Source organism: Taurulus bubalis (assembly GCF_910589615.1).
Source record: "Taurulus bubalis genome assembly, chromosome: 4".
Classification (NCBI taxonomy): domain Eukaryota; kingdom Metazoa; phylum Chordata; class Actinopteri; order Perciformes; family Cottidae; genus Taurulus; species Taurulus bubalis.
Window position 1 is genome coordinate 11,686,255 of NC_136592.1, and position 25,605 is coordinate 11,711,859.

General features: G+C 42.1%; 2 protein-coding genes across 2 annotated transcripts; one reads left to right on the plus strand and one right to left on the minus strand.

Annotated features, from left to right (window-relative positions):
• Positions 1 to 2,564: 2,564 nt before the first annotated feature.
• Positions 2,565 to 18,106, plus strand: cdh15 (cadherin 15, type 1, M-cadherin (myotubule)). The gene is made up of 14 exons (XM_079217177.1): positions 2,565 to 2,687; positions 10,627 to 10,782; positions 11,691 to 11,846; positions 12,401 to 12,545; positions 13,142 to 13,323; positions 13,395 to 13,523; positions 13,623 to 13,805; positions 14,917 to 15,161; positions 15,266 to 15,402; positions 15,571 to 15,801; positions 15,887 to 16,126; positions 16,504 to 16,652; positions 16,772 to 16,948; positions 17,323 to 18,106. The coding sequence occupies exons 1-14, from the start codon at positions 2,637 to 2,639 to the stop codon at positions 17,521 to 17,523; spliced, it is 2,382 nt and encodes a 793-aa protein (XP_079073303.1). The 5' UTR covers positions 2,565 to 2,636; the 3' UTR covers positions 17,524 to 18,106.
• Positions 18,107 to 18,763: 657 nt separating this feature from the next.
• spg7 (SPG7 matrix AAA peptidase subunit, paraplegin) lies at positions 18,764 to 24,811 on the minus strand (the record flags this gene model as incomplete). The annotated part of the gene is made up of 17 exons (XM_079216715.1): positions 18,764 to 19,752; positions 19,888 to 19,965; positions 20,133 to 20,296; positions 20,642 to 20,798; positions 20,887 to 21,002; positions 21,094 to 21,204; positions 21,395 to 21,497; positions 21,772 to 21,896; positions 21,985 to 22,158; positions 22,531 to 22,693; positions 22,799 to 22,924; positions 23,019 to 23,121; positions 23,263 to 23,402; positions 23,506 to 23,747; positions 23,861 to 23,950; positions 24,033 to 24,135; positions 24,617 to 24,811. The coding sequence occupies 17 exons, from the start codon at positions 24,809 to 24,811 to the stop codon at positions 19,549 to 19,551; spliced, it is 2,394 nt and encodes a 797-aa protein (XP_079072841.1). The 3' UTR covers positions 18,764 to 19,548.
• Between the last annotated feature and the right edge of the window lie 794 nt (positions 24,812 to 25,605).

The following is a 25,605-nucleotide window of genomic DNA, read 5'->3' on the forward strand; positions in this document are numbered from 1 at the left end:
CAGTGTTATACAAGAGAAGACAAGAAAAAAGTTAAGTCAAGTAAAAAAAAGTGAAGTTAAGTACAAGCAAAGCAAAATGAACTTTGAGTCACAAAAGTAAATGTATGTATTACACAATAACACTAACTATTCATAGAGATATTTAATCTGATCTGAATCGTTTACTGTTTATCTGCATTCAAACAAAGTCTGCTTGAATGTGATTGGTCAATACTACTTGGCGTACAAACAGAGACCACAACGCTTTTGATACCAACATCTAGTCTCGTTGGCGACCTGGGAATGCAGAATCGGTGTGTAGAAATGAAAGTACAAGTACCTCCAATATAATATAGTATGGTATTTGAGTTACATTCCACCACTGACGTTTTGTTTACATGTACAACTTGTTCTGTTGCTCCCAAGTGTACAACAATCAATTTAATTTTGTATTTGATTCAATAATGTAGCGAGGAAAAACTCAACTTAGAATATCATAATGGTAGTTTCCATCATTGGTACACTTTTAGTTTTAATAGGCTACTTCTCCCGGTGTCCACCAGAGTTAATGTGAGTTGTTATTTCTGCCAGCAGTGGGCAGCAGAGCGCTGTCTATGTCTCTGCAGACAGGGTTTTGGATCAGGTTTCAGTAATATTTTAAACTTCAACCTCATCTTTTGATCTGGTTTTACTTATAAGACACACACACATGAATCCCTTTTACAGAAACACTGATCCAAAGTAACCAACAGGCGTGTCACATCCTTTCAGCACCACATGAAATGTGTGCAAGGGTTCTGGCATGAGAGCCTGTTGAGTGTCAAGGAAGAGAAACATCAGGGCGCCAACTGCCTCTGCCTGAAATGACAGAGACAGGTGCTGTAAAATCACCCTTTTATACCAGAACTGACACACACACACACTCATGGACACACGACACATGGACGCATGCCGACAACCGCTCAGCATGCTCAGCTCAATCACTGCCAATGCACTAAATTATTTCTCTGCTCTACTTTCTATCATGATCATTTCTAGCATCAACGGTATCTCATGCATTCATAACTCAGACTTGTACTTGTGTGGCCGATTCCTTGTGATACCTAATGTTCGTCTTCACTATTGTTTTTTAACACGAATAGGCGTCTGTGCCACAAGTAAGGAGTGTCTATGTGGTGAGAGGTACACCAGCGTGGCTCAAAGTTGTTTACTTTCGAAAGATCCGTATCGACCTTCGACCCTTAGGGCAGACTTGCTGATAGGGTGCCGAAAGTACCGATTAGGAGATCTAACCTTCTCGTGGTGCCAAACACATCTTTCCTGCAGGTTGTGTTTCCCCCTCTATACATACAGTTACATATAACGTAAAATAACTTTCCCTCTCCGTTTCTGGATAACATCAACCTCTTCTTGCAACGAAGGCGGTCGTCTAAAACACCTGTTTGACATCATCCATGAGTACCATAGATCTTTATCTTCTGCTTTGACATGACTGTTCAAAATAGCAGGAGATCAAAGAGTTCTGCTGAATGTTCTGAATGCGTGAGGGCACGACACCGACCGCTCAGGACAGCGAGGTTACGACATGAAGGTTGACAAGACGTATTTAAGAAGAAAACAAGTACTAAGCTTCAGGTTATACAAAGCAGTTTGTTGTGGAGTGAGGGCTGTAAACGAAATGTTTCAATTTCTATTTTCCTCTCAGTGTGGCAGCAACAGATGTCAAAAGACGTACCTGTAGATAGGAATTTGCTTTCAAATCGTTTCAGTATACATCGTAAAAAACAATTGAATACAATATAAAGTGATAGAGGTTGTGCTTTGGATGTATTTGCAAGTTACATAATCATTTTCTGTAAATCTGGATGAGTCAATGGATTGATTAGTTGATAGGCAGAAAAAAAAAATGTTTATTCACTCATTGTTTGTGAGAAATTTTCTTTCCACGAAAAAATGCCAAACATGCTCTGGTTTCAGCTTCTGTTTGACATCATTGTAAACCAAAAACCTGTTTCTAATTATATATTTTCTACTTTGTATCTGTCCGTGTTTTACATATTTTCTTTTTGCCTCTCTATAAAGCACAATTATTCTGTAAAGTGTTAAAGTTGACTTACTTACTTTCAAATGGTGTGTAGACAGTGTCTCTGTCTACACCACCAACAGCTGCCCTGCTTCTCTCTTCATCTCTCTCTCTCTCTCTCTCCCAGCTCCCTCCCACTCTCTCTCTCTCTCTCTCTCTCTCTTTCTCCCAGCTCCCTCCTGCTCTCCCTCTCTCTCTCTCCCAGCTCCCTCCCGCTCTCTCTCTCTCTCTCAGTCTCTTTCTTTCCCTCTCTCATCGGCCTGTGAGTGACAGCACATGTGCTGGGGTACATGGGAGGGCCCCTGCTGTAATTCTAACCCCTTACCCCACGACTGTGATACATACCCCAGCTATGGACAGGGAGGAGCTGTGAAAGACAAACGCTGGGAGAGGAAAAGAGGGAGAGACAGAGAGACAGAGAGAGGATAGAGAGAAGGAAAGAGTAGGGAAGGTTGGATAGTTTGGCCTGTTTGCCCAGTAGTCACTCAGGAGCCCAGTTCTTGGTGGAGGAGCCTCAGATCTTTCGGTCACCAGAGGTCTGTTCACACTGAACTTCTGAGTGCAGGTACTGAGGATGGCGGTACGGATGTTGACGGGGTGTGTGCTGGTTACCCTGCTTTGCCAGGTAAGAAAAATCTCTTCATAGCTGCTGTTGACTAAAATGAACAAAATATCTTGATTTACGTTAAGTACTTTTCTGTTTGTGTTCTGTGTTTTGCCGACAATAGTATCTTCAGTTGTTGATTTAGTTTAACTTTTGACTCGAGAAAAGACCGTATAGCACAGGTGTCTAAACAATAGAGTAAGTGGAGTTCACTCTACACTTTCTGATTGCGATGAAAATGGCCACAACAATTGATGAACCCATGGATTGGCTAGGCGGCTGTAAAGGTACTCCACATGCACTTGAGCTGTAACGTGTCATACTGCCCCCCTCTGCTGTATGGATTCAGCCTACCCCTGAAGCCCAAGACTTCCTGCCCTTCAGAGTGTCATCTTGGTTGGAGAATAACCTATAGCTGCCCCACTCTTCAAATATACAGTTTATGTTCTTACCTGAGTGATGATTTTCAGCAACAGAGGCACTACACTGGCTCTGCAATCAGAGTTTGCGGCTGATCTAAACATGTCATCCTGGTTGGAAAGAGGAAGATAAAGTGTTTTGAGGAGGACAAGACTCCAGATGTGTACATAGGGCATCATTAGAGGCCCCTGTCAGCAGATGCCATTATGAGATCTAAAATGGATGACAATGTAAACTGACATATTACCAACAGCACTTCCAACCACCATCCGTCTTTCTCTCTGTTTGGAGTAAGTAATGGAGCCCAGGTTGGGAGGCTGAGTGAGTGACTTGGCTCCAGTATTGGCGAGAGAATAGTGCTATGATGTGCTCTATAATTCATTGTAAATGTTGCAGATGCTTTGTAGCTGTAGAAATGAATAATTCAGATCTTCTCAATCAGGAAAGTGTCTGGCATTGTCGATTGTCAAAGGTGTTCAGGGTCTGTGTGGTTGAAAGCCTTCATGGTGAATTTGTTCTGCTTTTGTGGTTCATGTTCATATTCCATGGCTAATTGATTGTGGAGAAAATATCTCACAATACGTGTTGTCTCTTTTGAACAAGGGAAAACCAGTTTGTCACAGTGAGGCCTAATCCCCCAATGACATTACGCAAAAGATATTTCGGACCTCATAAATACTTGTGTTTATGGCTTTTCATCGAATAAATAACAGTGTGGGTGACTTGACAGACATGTAAAGCCTAAAGTATGACCTTTGAGGTGCATGATCCCAGAAGTCCACAGGTTGGATGCACATATTGGAGAACTGCTTAGTCTCTGTGTGCTGAGGCCGATATGGGGTTAAATTGCATCTTTAAATGTCAAAGATGTTACAAGCCCAAGATACCAAAATAACAAAAAGCGGCTCTTTCAATTTGTTTACTGTGTTGCAATACAAAACAATCTGCCCCAATTATTATTTAAGTTTGAAAAAGTGGAGGCTTGAAATGTGGCTCTGAAAAGTTCATAGCTGGCTCCTTCACATGAAAAGGCAGCGTTAGTGGACTCGTATGGTGTCCCAACACCACGGCAAAAACAAAAACATTGAAACATCTAAATTTCCCATTCTAACCAATCCTCACTCTACCAATACATTGCGAGATACCCTTTGTGCAGGAAAGCCATTGGAATCCATTGAAACTGTAGTGAATCCAATGCTGACCACAGCTGCAAGCCTCCACTAATAAACAAGCTGTAAACATTTCAAAGCTACCTTTCAAGACTGTTGAGCAACATGTGCCCTCGTGTTCAAAAGGCCCCTCTTGTATGCCCCATAGAGGATAAAACATGATGAAGTGGCCTCCGGTGTGTCCTTCCAGTGGAGAAAACATGACAAAATGCACAAATTGGCGCCCCTAAATAGAGAAAATGGGATGCAGTGCCTTACATGTGAGAACACCTTCTCCACGCTCGTGCCCCACTGCAAGCAGCTGTCCTTTTTCATTTTGGGGTTTCGCACCTGCTCCTCAGACAGCGTGAGTCTGCCACTGATTTCTTGGAGAAATCCTTCAATGAGTGAATCTTCATCATTAATTGTGTTTTTCCCTGTGTTGAAAAAGGACAGATTGCTCCGTGCTAAGCAAAAGTTGTGAGGAATTCACAATCAAAAGAATTCGATTGTTGTTTTATTTCTGGAAACAAATGAACCAGATTAATTGTACTTTTACCTGCTGTATCACTGCACGAAATGCACACCTTTTCTTTGTAGGTTGCAGGTGGCCAGAAGGTTTTCCCAATTAATTTAACGATCAACAGCTGTCAATCCAATCCAAAGACTTTGATGAGTGTAACCTGATAGCTTTCCGTGGTTCTCTTCTAACTTTCAGTGAGCTGGTGTTGTTTGGAGTGGGCCTGCGGCGTGTGTTGTGTTGAGGAGTGAGCAGCAGCCACAGCTGTTCCCAGATGCATACGTGATGCCATTTGTCCCGCTCTGTAATCCCCCTCGTGGAACGAGGAGTGGGCCGTTTCTGAACCATGAAATCGGGTACAAATCAAGAGTCTGTAGTGGCAGCCAGCTGCTGCTGAGGTCTCACTCGTCGGAAACAATCAGTCAGAGGATTTAGAGTCTGAATCACAGGTCCTGCTGTGTGTGGATACCTGTCGGCTGTTCTACACTGACTAGAGTTTCAAAGGGAGCAAAGGGTACAGAGGCGACTTCCAGATCATTAACAATAGTCAGAACAGTGAAGTCCTTTCCTTTTTTTACCTCATTATTTTTATCGACTGAGACACGTGGTGACAGTTGTCGTTTAAGAGGTCATGCACAAGAATAAGCATGTTATGATGGGTTCGTCACATTTTGAATCTGCCATGAATAATTTAATTAACTCATGTGGAGATGTTTAAAAAGGCAGTCAACACAAAAAGACGATAAAAATATTAGTTTTGAATTTGTGTTTTTATTTACCCTTAAACCCCCTTTTCCCTTGAAAATGATCTCCCAAGTTTTCTTTAAATGTATATACTGTATGTTCCTTCATTTTGTTATTATACCTAAAATGTTTAAAGCCAAGACTTCATAATGTATACAAATTAATGTGGTACCTGTGGAAACTTTGGGATCTCTCAAGGTTGTTTTTTTGTTCTGGCATATTCCAATTAACATAATGTGTCTTAATGTCTATACTGGGTAAGTAGAAGAAAGAGACAGTTCATCACTTTATTGGTAGTAAATGTGTGCCTTTTCCCCATCAATAGAATTCTTCCCCATGCTCTATTTAATAAAGAAATTATATAATTATTATTATTATATATAATAATATAATAATAATATATAATAATAATATATATATATATATATTATATATAATAATATAATAATTATATAATTAATTTAATTTAATAGTTGCCGGATAACATTGCTTTCTATTCTATTTTTTTTCAGTAACTCCTTGTTTATTGAGTCCTTCTTTTAGTCTTAGTAGTTAATAGTATAACCTTGCTCAGCATTCCTAAAGCTCAGACATCTGCTCTGAGGGGGACTCCATAAATAGAGTGTCTATACCCATGCCAGGCAGTCATGACTTAGCAAAGATTAGGGGGTGTGGGACCAGTACAGTTGGTGACTTACTGGTTGAATGTCCAGTAACAGAAGTGACCAGAGGGACACCTGTGCGACCTCTAGCCCTGTGGCCGAAGGGACCGACAGGCATTTTGCAGGTCTTGCTTTTCAAGGGTTCTTGAGCTATTTCAACGACTGTTCCACTCAAACATGTCTGGCGAGGAGACACTCAGGCCAATAGATAGCTGGCACAGAGACAGCAAGTGATATTTACTCCTCTACACAGCTACAGTGGATTTTCTCAGAGGGGGTGTTTTGCCAATAAATAAATATTACGTGATGGCAGATGAAAATGAGACGACAAGCCTGACAAACTGGTATAGTTTGTTAAATTTCAGCCTCATCATTACCAATCATAATAAATAAAAAAGGACAGATTAAAAATCCAAGTACACTGACTATGATACAGAAGGAAATGTTGTGCACATCTCTTGATACAAAGTATTTAAATAAACCAGAAAACTGTTGTGTAATGTGACAAAACCCTTTTGTTCTCCAAAGCCGACATCAGAGAGCTAGAATCTAGTCAGTAAACACTCAAACCGAGTGCTTTACGGTTCTTCTGTGAGGGCATAACATCCCCTAACAAGCGGTCCATACTTCTGTGAGGGCGCGAGGTCAAAGGCCAAGCTGTAAAGGTATCTGGGAAAAGCTTCTAAACAGCTCATCTGTGTGTGTGGTGACACGGCTCAGCCTGTCAGAAAAGGCACCCGTTGGTCTAATTGGCAACATGACACTTTGGTGTTGCTGCATCCTGGTCTGGTAAAAACATTATAACAGTGGCAGATCCTTGGTGGAGCCAGAATCAAAGTGTCTTTTTTAGCTCAGATTATCGGGTCAGATCGAGACACTGATGCGTGTGAAAAAGGAAAAAGAAATGTGCAAATTAAGAAAAAGTTGTAGGTTATCTGGTGATTGTAAACTTAATGTGTCTTAATGTTTTATCATTTGGAAAAGCTCTAACACGGTATTGTTGTTGTGGTTTCCTTCAGCCTTACTGCAACTGTGAAGGTGGTCACGTTAGTCTATCAAACTTTAAAACGTGTAGCAGAACTTTAACGCCCTTAAGTAATGCTTTATTTACCAAACATTTTGTTTTTTCTTGCCTTCATCGGGATGGTGTCTGGTCTCTATATGGTCCATTGATCAGCTGCGTGATGTATAGATCCACAACCATCATCATATTAAAGTTTTCACAGAATACTAATGATATTTGCTCCTTGTGAATACAGAAATTCACAAGAGAAATATAAGTCATAAATACAAAACATTCAATATTACTAAAGTTTTTCGAAATGGTCGAATCTCTATTTTTAACCGTACTTTCAGTCCATCTGTCTGTCCATTACTTTGGTCTTAACCAGGGGTGTCAAACTCATTTTAGTTAAGGGGCCACATGCTGCCCATTTTGATCTCAAGTGGGCCGGACCAGTAAAATCAGAGCATAATAACGCATACATAATGACAATATGGGCCGAAGCTTCATGGAGCTTCATCTGCTCTACTGCGCCACCAAGTGGACAATACATGTAAAACAGGCGGAGTGATCATAACGACACCATGGCTTTGGTGTGTGAAGCTTTAAATTTAATAAATTATGTTTGTGACGCCAATACATCTATTATTAACTTATTAATATTGTGTCTATCTTTAAGATATAATGGCGGGGTCAAAATCAAAACTCGAAACAAATTGGGAGAGGGTTGTGATGTGACTGTGGGTCAGTGGTTAGAATATCCGACTTTCAGTCAGAGGATCGGTGTTTCGAGCCTTGGCTCCGTTAGTCCATGTTGATTGAATTTTTTAAGTAAAAATAAGAACTTTTCCACAGTGGTGGGCTTTTTGAGACTATTTCGGCTGCTTTATAAAATACCCTTTCACAGGCACACATGAAGCTGGTACAGAGAGGAAGGGGGAAATCCATTGAGTTTCTCTGCCTCTTATATTTCAAATCGCACGGCAAACCCACAAACCATTTTCTGAATCAGTCACGTGGTACGGCCGGCTCGCGAGGCTTCGAACGTCACCACATACGCCATCGACACAAGCCTCGATACGCGCTTCACTAAAATCTACCTGGATTACTCGACATGCGCTTCGAAGCCTCGACACGAAAGAACACATCACTACTTTCTACAATAAACTAGAAACATAAAGACCAACATAAAGACATCAGCCTACTGTGTATCTGCCTGGCCTCTCCTCTGAAGATTCCCTCACAGTTGGGCAATATCTTTAGTAATGTCAGTCCGCCAATCAATTGTGACTGTGGCTTAATGGTTAGCATGCCCGACTTTCAATCAGAGGATCAGTGGTTGAGTCCCAGCTCAGGTTTTTTTTCTTTTCTGCAATTTTAACAATTATCCCGCAGGCCGGACTGGACCCCACGGCGGGCCAGATCCGGCCCGCCGGGGGCCGTATGTTTGACACTCCTGGCCTAAACTATTTATTGGATGAATTTATGTTAAATTTGGTACAAATATTCATAAATTCTACCGACTTTAACGATTCCCTGACTTTCCCCCTGTAATGGACTGTAATGAAAGTTGGTACACATGTTCACAAACTCCTCAAGATGAATTGTAATAACTTTGGCGGTACCTTATCCCCATAGGGCCATCAGCAGGTCAACCTTTTTTTAGTCCGATACTTTGGTTTATGACCAAATATCTGTAAAACTAATGATTTCTCATCATTCTCAGCTTTTGTCTTGTTTCACGCTTATTAGCCAATGCTAGCATGCTAACACACTGAACTAAGATGTAACAGAAGTTAATACAGCCTAAAAGCGCAACTAAGTAATAAATTCGGAACATTTTCAACATATTTTTGTCAAATTCATTTTTACACAATATACTCACGTCTCTTCCATCCCTTCATTTAAATTGATTACCCTAATGTTAAAGTCAATCTGCGGCTAACCTTAACACATGCATCCTGAATGCCATATTTGGCGTCTAAATCATGGTTCACTGGAGACGAATGTGCGATGTGTTTTTAAATTTGATGAACTTGCATCGAAGCTCACACTGGTCTGCACCTTGCTGAGTGTGCGTTCTCAAAGACAGAAACAGGTGCTCATGGAGGCCAAAGTGGCCACAAATTAGGCAAACTTAGAAAATTGCTATACTTGGAAATACAACTGTGATGCAGCTGTTATTGATGTTGAGGTTAAGTGACAATGCAGAATGTACGCAATGCCAGCGGACCTGTGAGAGCTCATACATGCAGATGTCTTAATTACGGAAGTAGATGGCTATAAGGATGAATTTGTGCGTGTGACACTCACTGCTGGAATGTGAGCGTAAACATCCCTGTGAGAGCGGAGATGGCGATGGCGACAAAGAGTTAAACTGGTAGGGGTTGAGAATATAGAGGCCAAGATTAGCCTGCCCTCCAGCCTGACTTGGCCAGCAGATGCCAGCCATGGTTGCCATTCCTCCCTGCACTGTTCAGCAGCATGCCAAAGGATCAGGATATCACATCACCGGCCCCAGAGAGAAGACCGAGATCACAGGCCATTCACAAAATACATATTTATCCTCTATCCGTTATTTGGCTTAACAAGTCATCCTTCATCCTTGTTATATTTTATTTATTTTTTTACAGACAAAGCTTTTTGGCAAGTTAGTACGTCTACATTTATTTCTGCTTCTATGGAGTATGTCTTTGAGCTGTAAAACATATGGGAAGTAGTGCTGAATCCGGTGAATTCCCACAGAGAAGGAGGAAGCAACTTACGGAAATGTATATGTGTGAGTGGGTGTTTTGTTGGTGCACATGCATGTACTAAATCAGCCTCTGTGTGTGTGTGAGAGAGAAAGCGTGAATATGAGTGTGTCTGTGGAATTCCTACAGCGGAGCAGATCCGTAAGGTGATCCCAAACTCCCAGTCAGGTGCAGAGCTGAGCATAAAGGGGAATTTGTGAGTGGGAATGCGGGTGGGAAAGCGCAGGATCTAAATCCATAGTCGACAGCTGTGTGTGTGTGCGTGTGTGTGTGTGTGTGTGTGTGTGTGTGTGTGTGTGTGTGTGTGTGTGTGAGAACATGGTCAAGACAGCAATGTGGTGAATGAGGGCTTGTGAATTGAGTGTGGGTGTTTGTGTTTCCTTGTCGTGAGATGAATTTGCACACAGATCAAAGGAAGCTGACAAAGACGTGTATTAGTGAGTGAAACCTGAAACCGTGGCCCTGCATCTCTTATGCCCTGCACAATCCCATTAATTCCACATTACAGACAGCCTCAGCGCTATAACTCGCATACAGCCATTCCAGCAGACCATTGGGAATGTTATAGCGCTGGGGGAGACTCTTGACGTGGTTTTAAACAGCTGCAAATATCTATAATGACCTAATTTGTCTTCCATGGAGGATAATAACTGTCTGAATGCTCCTGTGACTTTCTTCTGTGAGTTTCATGCTGTTCTTGTTTCATTCAGGTGTGGAGCTCTGCAGAACCTCACCACAAAGAAGAGGATGTCCTTTACCCATGGAGGAATCAAGGCAAGGGACTGGTCAGGGTGAAGAGAGACTGGATCATCCCTCCAATCAGAGTGCTGGAGAATAGCAAGCAGGTTCCTGAAGACCTTGTCCAGGTAAAGTTTAGGTTTTCACAGCAGAATTTCATCCTTTCATAACTACTTTGTCAATTCATGATATAAATGGTTCTTAACATAAAGGTTCACAATTTGTCAAATCTGTCTAAATAGCTTGCTTCGCTTCCTCCGGGTTGTACTTGCCAGTAAAAGATTTGCCTTTAATTTCAGTGATGAGGAACAAAATCCACAGTCCTCATTCTGTGCAAAAAAAAAAAATGTAAAGCTAATACAGATATTTCTCCCAATACAATGAAGATTTTTGTTGGTAGCCTGCTTAAAGCCAATAAACACGCTGTTCAGTTAATCCTTACAATAAATATATAGAATGCAAGTTATAATGATACAGAGACTATGAGAATAATTAGACTTCTTTTCCTTCCGAAGAATAAAACCTCCTCATGCAAATGCAATGAGCTGCTGGCTGGCTGACTGCGTCGAGCAAAACGCTACTGGATCCAGTCAAACACAGCGCTGTACAGCCATGCACTGCTGATTGTAGTTCTTCATCACAGAGGATCACATACAGCAGAGGCCTGTGTTTAAAAGACACGTGAAATGTAATGTCGTGTTGAGTCTGTCACAGGCGACCAGTTAATGTATAAATCCTATCGTACAAGGAGAAATATATGCAGCCTCTTTCACATGGTGATGAAAATGCAGCGGATGCCATATGTGAAAGAAAGTGAAAACGATATCCATAAAATAGAGACGCTTTGCTATTATTAGTTCAGAATATCATTTCCTGCCACAAGTCACAGGCCTCTGTGAGTTTAAACACGCTTGTCTCAAGGTCCTTAACTGTCAGCATACTCACATCTGGTGTTACGACACACGGTTTACAATCCTCCCCCCTCCTTCCCACGAGGTTGTGATGATCACCAACTTCATCTCCTTTCTCCGTCCAGATCAAATCGGACAAAATCTTTACAGGTGAGGTGATCTACAAGTTAGAGGGGCCGGGGGTGGACCAGCAGCCCAAGGATCTGTTTGAGATTGATGATAAAACCGGAGTAATCAGGTGCAAGCGGCCGTTGGACAGAGAGAGATACAACAGCTTCACGGTGAGAGAGCCTTTATGGGAGTAACATTATTCAATGTCTTTTAGAGAACAATCAAGCAGAAGTACTTCACACAAGCCACAGTGCAATTAATAAGACTGTACACAACGTGTTTCACAGCTTAGGTCCATGTTTTTGTGCCAAAGCATATATCAGTGTCTAAGACACTATATAAACAGGCAGAGGTCAGTTTCTAAGGGCCTTTATGGGCATCTTGGGAGACACTTCAGAGTGTTTCAGACCAGATGACTGTGATGCAACCTGTTATGTTGAACCAAACCTCCTGCACATTTCTTTACGCTATTTCCAGCATATGTTAAGTGCAGGCACCACAAATACCCACAGTCACCAGGAGAGTTGGACGTTTTCCTAAATGGAAGGCATGAGATTGTTGGTAGTTAGTAGTAAGAATCAACAATCTCATGAATGCAGTTTTTATTAGCATTGACTTTGGTGTGTGTGTGTGTGTGTGTGTGTGTGTGTGTGTGTGTGTGTGTGTGTGTGTGTGTGTGTGTCTGTGTGTGTGTGTGTGTGTGTGTGTGTGTGTGCACGTGTAGCTGAAAGCCTTTGCGCTGTCCCCCAGTGGAGAGAGACTAGAGAACCCTACCACCATAGAGATAGTGGTGCTGGATCAGAACGACAACAGACCCGCCTTCACCCAGAAACAGTTTGGTGGCAGTGTCTCAGAGTTCTCAGTCCCAGGTACATCATCCATTCATAACACACTGCATTACAAACATGTAGTTTTCTTACCTTCCTGAACCACGATGTTCCAAAAAGTCTTTCAATTCTTGATAATTTTCTTCCTGAAGTAGCTTCAAACGTTTATAAAGTAGTATATATTTTCCCCATACTTTCTGTGTATTTCAGTGTGTCATTGAAACTGTAGTTTAAGCAGTTTAAAGCTGCTATAATCAATATTTAGCATTATCAATGGACAGATAATTATCACCTGATTCCTGAACTCCTGAATTTCAGGTTTAAGTGAAATACTCAAATCCTAGAAGATATGTATCAGTGGCTGCACAGTTATCCTGTTCTTGAATGCAGATTATGATATCACTAATATAACAACAGCAGATCACAACTAACACCAAAGGATTTGCCTGTGAACCAAGTTCCACCTAAATGCACATTCTCCTTCCATTCTAAGAATAGTAAGGTTTAAGACTGTTCACATATTTTGTAAAGTTTTAAATTTTTTCAGTGAAGTCCTGCAGCCTGAGCACATCATTTGCATATGAATCATAGCCAACTGACCTTCCCAGCTGACCGAAGCGTTGAATTATTTTTGACAGGCACCTCGGTAATGTCAGTATCAGCCACTGATGCAGATGACACAATGACAGAAAACGCTTGGCTGAGCTACTCCATCATTGGCCAGGAGAGCATTCCTGCCAACGCTGTTACTAAGACTATGTTTGGTATCAACAACGAGACGGGAGCCATCTACACAAGAGATGTGGGCCTGGACCGAGAGGTAAAAGTTAAGATTCATATTTTGTTGCAGATCATTATAGTACGGTTCATTTCACTGATGCTCTGTCCCAGGTGGTGAAAAGTTTCAGATTAACACTGCAGATTGCTGATATGGGCGGCATGGGACTAACAAGTGAAGGTGTGGCAATCATACACGTTTCTGATATCAACAACCACGCCCCACGGTTCAGCCCTGTCGTGGTGAGTCTCAGTCAACAATATGTGTGAGGGATATTTTCAGTTTAGCGTTCAGTTGGATGTTTAACCTTTTGATGTGCGTTTTGTGTGTGGTCCGTGTAGTACAGCATGGCAGCAGTGGAGAACAGGAAGGACTATGAGATTGGCCGGGTGAATGTGACAGACAGAGATGATCGTGGAGCAGGTAACTGGGAGGCCAAGTACTTCATTTCCAACGACCCTGCAGGCAACTTCGCCATTAGTACGGATCCTGGCAGCAACGAGGGCGTTCTGACAGTGGTGAAGGTACAGTCTGCTGAGGGGACAGTCTCTTCACTGGTAGAGGCTGTGTTCATTTTTGAGTGTCCGTCACACATTCTGCCATGCATCCAAAGGCCCTCTGACAAATGTAGGTGGATAAGAAAACAAATAATTTCACATCAGCTTTGTTCCTCACCCTGACCTTATGATTCCCTTTTTTATCTTTAATCTGTTTTGTAATTTTTCCATATTTTTTACTGCAGATATGCAAAATTAAATGTCTGACAAACTAAGGGGACGGCACCCAATATAATAATTCACACACACGATATATTGTCAGGTCAAAATGTTGTCCGCAATGCAAACTTTTTCTTTTTTAAACTTGTCTATGATGTATGTTTTAGTTTGTCTCGTGAGTTTTTAAGTGGTTGTAGTAATGCTATATATATATATATATATATATATATATATATATATATATATATATATATATATATATATATATATATATGTATATATATATATATATATATATATATATATATATATATATATATATATATATATATATATACCTGAATTTATCAGGGAATGTATAGAACTATAAAATATTGTGTCACTTTGAATGTAGAATTTTGTTCAACCCACCATGAACAGTATTTGGACCTTCGACCAAACACAAATGGGACTATTATCAAAACTAATGTAACCAGGTTTTCTGGTCAAGTTTTTAATTTGCACTGGGACTGTTCAGTCAACGTTTGAAAGTGTCCACCATTAATATGAAATCAGATATTATTTGAGGGGTGTCTTTTTCTACACATAGATTTTCTATATGAAAACCTTTTGACTGATCTGTTCTGAAGCACAAAAATAATTTGAATTTTCAAAATGGGTCGTTTGCCCTTTCAAACTGTGCTTGGAGGCCCTCAGATATACTGTAACTGAACAACACTCTCTAGTGGTTGAATTTAAAACTACAAGTTACTCAGACCGAAATGCTAATTTGACTTTTCCTATGTGCAGGTTGATAAATAACTGAAATTCCTGCCTTTGTTATGCATACATATTTATCATGTATTATTTATTATCCAACCACAGCGCAGTGCAACGTTTTCCTTCCACAAACAGCCTCCTCTGCTCTGTTTTGTCACAGCCTCTGGATTATGAAGCACAGAATGAGCTCGTCCTGGTTCTGACGGTGGAAAATGTCAATCGCCTGAGCAACAAGGCTCCCAACCTCCCAGTAAGCAGCGCTACAGTGGTGGTGACGGTCGTGAACGAGAACGAAGCTCCACTTTTCAGGGAAGACCCCATCCAGATTGTGGTCCCCGAGTCTGTGGTTCCTGGGACGTTACTGAAAAGCAATATCGCCTTTGACCCTGATTATTCTGACCTGAGGTACGGTGCAGCCACGAAACAAGTATTTTTTAGCTTTTATGAATTTGAGTAAAGTCTTTTTCCAGTTAACATGTCTGTAACTGTAAGTCTGCTCCCTGTGGCAGGTATGAGATTAGCAGAGATCCCGAGAGGTGGCTGGAGATCAACCGAGACACAGGAGACATCACTGCCAAGAGAACCTTCAACATGCGATCCCCAAATGTTAGAAACAATATCTACAATGCTGTTGTCAAGGTCACAGGTCAGTTTATCCATGCTTTCCACAAATGAAAAATACAAATAAAAAGTCTTTATAAAGACAAAATTGACTTGTTTGCACTTTCAGAAAGATAAACGGTCAAAGTCAAGTGCTGTGACGAGGCTGAATCATTTTGAATAAGCTGCTGTGTATTTACGTTCTCCTGCGTAGATGCTGAAGGTGTGTCGACCACCGCCAGAGTGGCCATCACTCTGAAGGAGACCAACGACTTCTCCCCTCAGCTCTTCCCTCTGAGCGGCACTGTATGCAGGGCTGCAAGCCGCAGGAGTTCTGGCCTGGTTTTGACGGCTGTGGATGGAGACCTCCCTCCGCACGCGGCACCCTTCACCTTCGAGATGCCGGAGGATCTGTCAATCAACTGGACCGTTAATCAAGTCAACCGTAAGGAACGAGCATGGGGCGAGAATGGAGTGAGAGGGGTTTGCACGAGTCTTCTAATCTCACACCACTCTCCTTCCCTCTTCAGATACTCACGCGCTGCTTCAGCCCCTCGTGGAGCTGCAGGCAGGAGAGTATGCGGTCACAGTGTTTGTGTCCGACTCTGGCAGCCCAGTCATGAGCGCGTATGCTCAGGTCAACGTCACGGTGTGTGTCTGTGACTCCTTTGGCGACTGTAAGTCTGAGGCGGGGGCCGTTCTCGCCTCCAGTGTGGGAATCAGCTTCATCGCTCTCATCATCATCATGGCCAGCATTGCACTCTTACTTTGTAAGTCTCGTCTTGAACCATCCCGTCTTATTTTTATAAGATATTTTCAGTTGAAATAAATGACTCGTGAATATGTGCCTTTTTTGAGTTGATTTTGCAAATAATCGCAAACGTTAATGCCATCTGCAGTTTGGAAGACAAAACACATGACGCAAATATGTTACAGAAGCCATTTTGGAACTTGAATACTTTGTCTAGATCCTATCGTGCACATTAAAATATGACTTTGGATTGCATTTTTCACTATTTTCTGATATGTTAGACTAAACTATAAGTCTGCAGATTAATTGAAAATGAACAGAATCGTTCGCTGAAGCCCTATAAACATATACACAAGGATTAACAACACTTCCTGGTTTCCCTCTGTTTGATCGCAGTGCTGCTCCTCCTGGCTGTGGTGGTTACCACCTGTGGGAGACGCCACCATATCAAGAAAGGAACAGGTCTGCTAGTCGGGGAATCAGAAGATGACATCCGTGACAATGTCTTCAACTATGATGAGCAAGGCGGGGGTGAGGAGGACGAGGTGAGGCTGCACTGGGTCAAGAGGTCTGGACGACCCTCTGGTCACGTTTATGCACGTAATCACTGTATTCTTAGAGTACATGCAGAGTCAATCTGTAGCTTCTTCCTCTCACCTTGCAGAATGCCTTCAACATCGACCTGCTGTGGAATCCCCATGATGCACCTTCGACCCCGGGGTCCTACTACCCTCGAGGCAAGCAGCCCCTCAGGAGGGATGCCCCGCATAACCTGCCCTCACCCATCTACCCACGGAGGCCTCCAGCGGATCCCACTGACATCGAAGACTACATCAATGATGTGAGACGCTTCTACCGAAACTGTGCATGTGTGACCGTGCCTTAACCCTAGACACTTAAATATAGGTTTTGAATGCTTTCGGGTGAAGCTAAAGGTTTGTTTTTCAATCTACGATGATAAAAACGTTCCTATATATTTTAATTGTAATCATTTTAGAAAGACGCTTAATGCTTATTTTTTCATCTATAGGTCAAACTCTTCTTCCTTATGTGTGCATATACTTAGAGGCACTAATTTTACACATCAAAATCTGTTTTCAGATTTGGGGAGTACTATGTACTAGTAATATGTGAAGTTGTAATACACCTTTGTCCCTCTAGAGGAGGCTGTGTGATTGTATCAAATTAAAAAGCTTGTCATTGTTCTTCCTTCAGGGCCTGGAAGCTGCAGACAATGATCCCAATGTGCCTCCATACGACACAGCCCTGATCTATGACTATGAGGGAGAGGGCTCACTGACAGGCAGCCTCAGCTCCGTTGCTTCAGGCAGCTCCGACGGAGACCAGGACTACGACTACCTCAACGACTGGGGACCACGCTTTCAGAAACTGGCTCACATGTTTGACCCACGTTAAAGCGGACAGCGCCCCACAGAAAGAAGACCTGTGTGCCTCACCGCCAGTTAGGGCCCCACATCATGCCTCAGGTGTTTTTTTCTGCACACATTTGAAACGATTTTAGTCCAGGACGAGATTTGAAGTGTGCGAAAGAAAAATAAATGCTATGTGAAACCGTGGGCCTTTAGTTGAATGTGCCTTAGGTTAAATTGAGGATCATTTGGACAGAACTGACAAAATGGCTCGTTGCAAAGTTTTGTGGTAAAGCTCAAGAAAAGTAAATGAGTCAGTAAAATCGTGAGTGGACATGACCCCCTGCCACGAGGAAAGAAGCTGTGCATGCTACAAGGAACACAGAATGTGTGCTGAAATGTCTGGACACCCGCTCAGTAATGATGCACAGAATAATCCTGAGATAGAACAAAAATCTTTATGTATTTCTTTTTTATATACGTGATTATTTTATAAGGTAAATTAACTTTGATGTTGATTTTGTTTGTTTTTCTTTTCCTCCATTCCAGCATCTGTAAATTGTTTTGGGAAAAAAATATTTCTCAACAAAAAGAAATTGTACCACACAGTATTCTGTAATCAAATTGATTGGAGGTGTAGACTTTGAATGAGTTTTTTTTTTGTCTACAGAATAAATGTAAATCTTTTATTTAGTGTGTGTATTGTTGTGACCCTCTTCACAGGCTGCACCAGGTTTACACAAAATTAATTCCTACACATACATACTGTGCAATCAAAAGGTATTCAACGCCTTTCACATTTGTTATGTTGCAGCTTTATGCTAAAAATGTTTTAATTAATTTCCCTTCATCAATCTACATCCAATACTCCATAACAACAAAGCAAAAACAGGACCAGCTTTGCAAATAAAAAAATACTGAAATATCACATTGACATCATCATAGTGTTTCCAGCGGTGGAGACTCGGAAAAGATTGGGAAAAGTTGAACGGAGCGAAGTACGAAAATATCCTCAATGAAAACAAGGTCTGGAGTCTTGTCTCGTCATACCCAAGAAGACTCAAAGCTCAAAAGAAACACACTATATCAATGTGATATTTCAGTGTTCATCTCTTAATAAATTTGCAAAAGAAATCTAAAATCCTGTTACATTCTCATTATGGGGTATCGAGCATGGTTTGGGCCATATTTAAGGCTGTAACATGACAATATGTGAAATGTGATGGGGGATGAATGTACTCTGCTGCCACTAAAACTAAATGCAACATTAAGAGAAACATTATATTTTAAAACTTTATTTAAATTTAAATATTTAGCAACACCATCCATTCAGACTTGATAGTCACTTGTGGCAATAAAACAAATACAGTCCAAAAGACTTAAAGAAAACCATACTTCAATCTGTATGTCTTGTGGTCAGGATGACCACGGTGTGTGGAGTAATATCTGCAGCTTAAAAATCAACATGACAATAATGCAGACCTGAATGTGCTTATGTATCCTGAATGGATGCTAATATATTTGGTGCAACTTTTCAGTAAAGAATGACATGACTTATAAGTGTCTAACAGTTGCTTTGCTATGTCATTTACAAATGTGACATACATTCTAAAAGAGTAACACTTCAATCCAAACCTGTATATGCTGCAAAATGTTTGCATAAAAATTATCTCGCATCATTTTCAGGTATTACTTCACAGAGCATGTAAATGTTGATCGCACATACAGTAAATAGAGACACGCCGTTTGAACAGACCTGTTTCAAAGTGCTTCCATGGCATGATAATATGGCGGTGCAGCAAACACACTAATGATGGAATTCCTCTCAGAGTAGTCATGTTCAAAGTTGCACTGGGTTATTTAGGCCCGTTTCAGATTATCTAAATGGGTCATCTAACTTGAAAACAAGTTCATTTGCACAAAACATCTGCATGGAAACGTTGCCGATGTTATTTTCAGGCATATAAAGCTTCAAAGTGAGGAATCCAGGCCGTATTAAATGCACCCAGCGCCTGATCACCTTCACAAAATGCTGCAGTCAGAGAAGGATTTTGAGACGTTCATTTTAAGCTCACACCAGCGGTGGATTTGCGTAATCTTCTCCTTGTTTACGCGGAGGTGGTTGAGGCTCTTCTCCCGTGTCTTGCTTGTCCCTCTGGGCCTCCAACCAGCTCTGTGGGCCGATCAACTTCTTGGGCCCGTGGAGGGGGGCGCCCAGCAAGGCTTCAATGTCATCGTAGTTCACCACCTCTCGTTCCAACAGCGCATTGGCCATCTGGAAACACGGAAGTTGAGATTCATTACAACTGAACACAAAAGCAAAAGGTAACACAGAAGTGCTGTGCGCGATGATGAAAAAAGCCACGGTCTAAACACACTAAATGTATGATCAAAGAAGGGAGCAATTAACCAGTGTCAGCTTGTCTCTGTTGTCCAGCAGCAGCTTCTCTGTGTGCCTGTAAGCACGAGCTATCAACAGCTTGGCCTCCTGAAAGAACAAGTGCCATCAAATCTATATTCAATTATGACGTGAAACAACATTCCCTGTGTCGGATGTAAGGGGAACAGGGAGACTTCAAGGTAATAACCAAAACTCATTATGTCAACATGCGGTTAAACAGAGAACAGAAGAATGATCCAATATTAGAACCCCACGTGGTCCATCTGCTGCTGCAGGCCCTGGCTGAAGGGACGGCGTCCGACGCCACCTTGCGGCTCTGTGTCTGGAAATGAGACTTGGCCGACGCTGTCACACATTCCGTACTGCTTCACCATGGCGTAGGCCACACGCGTCACCTTACGCAAGTCATCCTGAGCTCCTGGGAACACAGTGAGGATACTTCAATCACGGTTTTTAACTGGCACAGGATAGGAGAGGATTTGGATGTTCCGCAGTTTACTTTTAAAATACTTGGCGGAAATTCATGCACTTAAAAACAGCAACAACAAATTCTTCCTGAGAGTCTGCCTTTAAGACAAAAAATGTAATACAAATATTATTTATTTCTTAAGTTTCAAATTATTGTAGTAGTTTCCTTATATTTAAAATATATATATATATAAATATAAATTTGTTAAGATTAAAGAAGGGCTAGGAATCTTAAAGCGGTTAATTGAAAGAAATCAGCTGTGATTACAGCGAATATACAATAGATGGGATGTACCTGTTGTGACCTTGTTAAAGGTGATCGCCTCAGCAGCTCTTCCTCCCAGGGCCATACACATCCGCTCAAATAGCTGCTCCTTGGTGAACAGAAACTGGTTACGGGGTAAGATCTGGGTAAATCCCAGGGAAGCATTAGTACGCGGGGCAATGGACACCTGAAAGACACAACACACAATCAAAGATGTCAACAAAAGTCCTGCTGCGTCTTTACAAATGACCAGAACCACTCGACTCAGACGCTACCTTCAAGACTGCCTCTGTGTGCTCAAGAAGCCATCCCACTAAGACATGTCCGGACTCATGGAAGGCGACCACCCTCTGCTCCTCTTTGGACAGGATCTTACTCTTCTTTACACTCCCTGAAGACGAAGACGAAGACACACACACACACCCGTCAGATTTTGCCAGAGTGGCATATTTTCCCACAATACAGTGTTTGCATCGTTTTACCTGCTATTAGTCTCTCCACTGCATACTCAAAGTTAAAGGTGTCGATGGACTTGTGCCCTTCCCTGGCAGCATGCAGGGCGGCTTCGTTACAAATGTTTGCTATATCTGCACCTGCAGAGACAAAGTCATTTGGAAATAGAGATTTCATGAACACTCAATGGAAATGACATTTCAGTGTACATCAACGGTGTTCTGTTGTGACCTAGTAATACGTTTCATGTTTATTGATTCAAGAGCTTATGTGTATTCATAGACGCAGGTTGCTATATTGTTATGGTCGCATATTAATATGTATATATACCACTGAAGCCCGGGGAGAGCTCCGCCAGACGCTGAGAGTAGAAATTAGCTGGTTGGGTCAGCTTCAGGATCTTCAGATGATGCTCAAAGATCTCCTTCCTCTCCTGAGAGACAGCAATTCAAATAAAACAAGTAGATTTAAGTGACAGTCTGTCTTTGCCTCCCACACGGTTATCATGGTTTAGCTGTCTAAATATCATGTTTGTTTTGCGTATATAAAACAGCTTAATAGGATACCAATTTGTGGGAAAAGTGCTGATACAAAAAAATCTATATATTCTCAAAACAGCAAAAAAAACAGAGGCTCCTTTATTATAAAACTAAAGTTAAGTGAATTATAATTAAGGTCGCTGGCAGCTGTTGAATGCTCAAGACTACCTGCAGAGTGGGCAGATCTATGAAGATGTGCCTGTCCAGTCTGCCTGGTCTCATGAGAGCATTGTCTAAGATATCGGCTCTGTTAGTGGAAGCGAGGACAATGACGTGGTCCGTTGTTCCCATTCCTGCAAGAGACAGATCAAATGTTTCATCATTCAGTCGTCATCGCCTCTGATGACGGCAAACTAGTCTGAAATCCCATGTGTCACTCACCATCCATCTCCACCAGCAGCTGGTTGAGGGTCTGCTCCTCTTCAGTGTTAGAGAACCCTGACATGTTGGTGGAGCGCTTCTTCCCCACAGCGTCGATCTCATCGATGTAGACAATGCAGGGTGCTCTGCTTCGAGCCTCCTTGAACAGACTTCTTACCCGAGCGGCACCCAGGCCTATACACGCCAACAAACGCAAGTCAAGCGAAGATTAAAAAAAAGGGCTGCCATTTAAAGGCCGAGCAATGACACCTGGAATCAAAATCCCAATATGTATATATTTTTTTCCAATAATTTGATCTCTCTAGTCTGGTCTTGAAACAATAACTACACAAACTGAATTTGAGAAAGAATGACTAGTAATGTGTATATAATGACCAAGAATGCAGAAAAGTCAGATTACTTTTCTGCACTGTAACACAGGCACAGACATTCAATATATATCACAACGTTATCATTAACAACCATATCTACTCTCTTATCAGCATAATCCCGACGTAAATCAATCGTCTTAAAGCCATAATAATTGCTGGTGCTGTCTCTACATACCTCCAATGACCTCCACAAACTCAGAGCCGGCCATTGCCAGAAAAGGCACTTGGGCCTCAGTGGCTACAGCCTTTGCCAACAGCGTCTTCCCACAGCCTGGAGGCCCAAGCAGCAATGACCCCTTGGGGACCTTGGCTCCCAGCTGGAGGTACCGTTCTGGATTCTGACATTACATAACATCAAAGTGATGGACAATGGGGAATGAAAGGTTTTACTCGTGTGACATTGGGATGGTAGAAACAAAGATATTGTGAATGTGGTATCTTACCTTGAGGTAGTCCACGAATTCCTTTATTTCCATCTTAGCCTCATGCATGCCCGCCACATCTTTGAAACTCACACCTTTGCCGGACTTGCCGTCCACAATGGTGAACTTGGCCATCTTCAGCTGGTTCTGTTAAGTCCATCGTAATACACAATTAATACACAAATGATATCAGTGAAACCTACTGGTGCACGGGCCAAATGTATTATGTGGTTTCACTCACAAAAGCACTGAAACCGCCTTCTTTGCCACCCATGCCTGCTAGTCGGAAGATGTACCAGAGAATAGCCACGCCAATAGCAGCCATCCCCAGAGCATAGACGGCACTGAAAAGAGAACAGATGAGAAACGGTGGTGGACGAAGGCTTTTGCCGTGTATAGGCGATAAAAGTGTCCTTCAAATTGCTCATTGAACCCCATAAAGGGATTTATTCTAAAGTGTGCGTTGAGAAAGGTCACGTTCTTACTTCCCAAAAAATCCAGTGCGTTTGTAGGACACCTGTATCCTGTCCTTAGACTCAATATGCAGCTCTTCTTCTGCAGCTCTCAGCTTCTCCTCAAATTTGTCAATGTTGGCAACCTGCATTCTGTACATGAGTGCCAGCCTCTGCAAAGCAGGAAACGTGGCAGGAAATGAGAGTTAGTCTGCACATCTGCTGGAACACTTCTGATGCTCATTTTGCATTTGCATTAAATCCTGCTCGACATACAGGCCTTCCGAAGATGACAGCTCCAGGATGAAGGTAGATTTCGACGATGTCACTCTCAGGAACGACCTGCACGCGTGACACCTCTCCCTTTGCCAGCATCTCGTGGACAAAGTCATTCCAAGAGATGTTGCCCCCGCTGGTATTGATGGAGTTCAGCAGGCTCATGATGAGCGCTATGATGAAGAGGGTCCGCAGGCGCTCCCGGTACATCTGGTCCTCCTGCTCGCGGCGTTTCTTCTCCTCTGAAAGGTGAGGCAGATTGTGGAGGTGGAGAATAAAAAGAATCACAGAGAGAAATTAAGATCACAGCCAGATGTGGGACAGTTATTAAACAGTTAAGCAATGTATCACTTACCTTCATCTTCCTCTGGAGTTTTCCCCTTTGGTTCACTACTTTTATCTTTCTCTTGTTTGGATTGAGATGTACTAAAGAAGTTTATTGACCCTACAAATCAGAAATAGTCATATGTAAGCAAAATAAAAGATTTTTAGTAAAAGTACTCAAGATGATAAAACGGTGTGTTTACCCAATAGATTCACCAAACCGATAGGGTTCCTCAGCAGGTTGTGTCTGATTAACTCTTTGCTAATTCCTACCATGCCAGGACCCAAAGGTCTGTGGAGGAGACTCTAAAATGGGAACGTTGGGACATAATTATTTTTTTGAGTGAGACAAAATATCAGAGAGAATTCAGAGTGGAAGAAAAACAGTTGGTGTAGTGAAGCTACAGCAAGTAGAAGCAGTAAAGCAAGATGCAATTTCAAATTAAAAGGACTTCCACAGTTGAATCACACTTATTAAAAACATCCAGGCTAAAGTCTGAGAAAAATATCCAAAGGACATCACAATGAATTGTAATGCAGTGGGATGCTCTTAAACGTTTTGTTAGTGCCAATGATTGTCAGTTTACCTCTAAAAAAAAACAAGTCACCTGATGACACTGACATTTTAAGTTGATGATCTAATTTGAAGCTCATGGAGACAGTGGCTGACTCTACATGTAAAGGGATTTCATTGCTTGTCCCTCAGTGTATATTCCAAGGTGAGGGGTCTCGGTGAGAGGCCACCGGAAAACGGATCACGCTTACATGATGGTGTGTTTCCACTTACCTGGATGAGTTTCTGTGTCCGACCTGTGAGTGCCTGCTCTGGTTTCGAGCAGGGCATCTTTCTGACATGATCACCATCGCTGGATATTCTCTCGTGCGTTGATACGCGAGAGTTTTGCCTCGACAGAGTCCACAATAAACCCGCACTGTATTTTCTACAGAGTCCAGTACGATGCTGCAGCAACAACGCCGACATGGCGTCTGTTATCGCAAAATGCTGTGACGTTGTATTACCTGAACAACTTCAATCCCATAGCTGTCAGTTTGTCTACCCCCCAAAGCCGCTGAGAGCTAACTAGCTTCCTCTGTTATTCAACTGTGCAGCCGCACAAAGATGTCAGCTCGAGATCAACACTGCCACTGTCCGCTCCCGGACCTCCTGCACGCGGAAAGAAAAGTGAAATAAACGACACGTATTCACTGTGTTTGAATTAGATTTGATCTGTATTGTCTAATTATCAAAGTTGTGACCGACTATGTTTCATCGGTGCTGAATAGTAAACAGTGTCGTTTTACACATCTTGTTGGTTTGGGAAACATCTTTGCCTCGAACTTTGAACTCCAACCGCTCTCGTTGTTCTTCAAGGACCTACGCGCTGCGCAGACATTTGCGCAGGGCTTATGCAATCAATGTCAACGCTGCAATCTCTAGTCCCACATTACATGTCATGCAGTTAACAGTAAATATATTTTATTGACGCTAAATGATGCCCACTTGTTCAAGCTAATGTTGACGCTGCAACAAAGTTTACTTTGTTCCACAATATGTGGCGCACACTCACTGCGCACTCGAGACATACATATTGGTTCGGTTCACAGTTGCGCTTTATACTCTGGGCCCAGGGGTCGTCTTGTGCCGAGGCGCAGTTTTATGTGAGTCTAGTTGTTGTTGAGTGTTTAAACAACGCTTAAATTATTTCAGAGTTCCCATATGCAATGCACATACGTAGGTAGACACACATCTATGGCTACACTGCATATCTGCAGCTA

Coding starts and splice junctions, on each gene's coding strand:
- cdh15 (XM_079217177.1), top strand. CDS start 2,637: ATGGCGGTACGGATGTTGACGGGGTGTGTGCTGGTTACCCTGCTTTGC. Junction 11,847..12,400: donor AGAGATACAACAGCTTCACG/GTGAGAGAGCCT, acceptor GTGCACGTGTAG/CTGAAAGCCTTTGCGCTGTC. Junction 15,403..15,570: donor TGCTGTTGTCAAGGTCACAG/GTCAGTTTATCC, acceptor TCTCCTGCGTAG/ATGCTGAAGGTGTGTCGACC.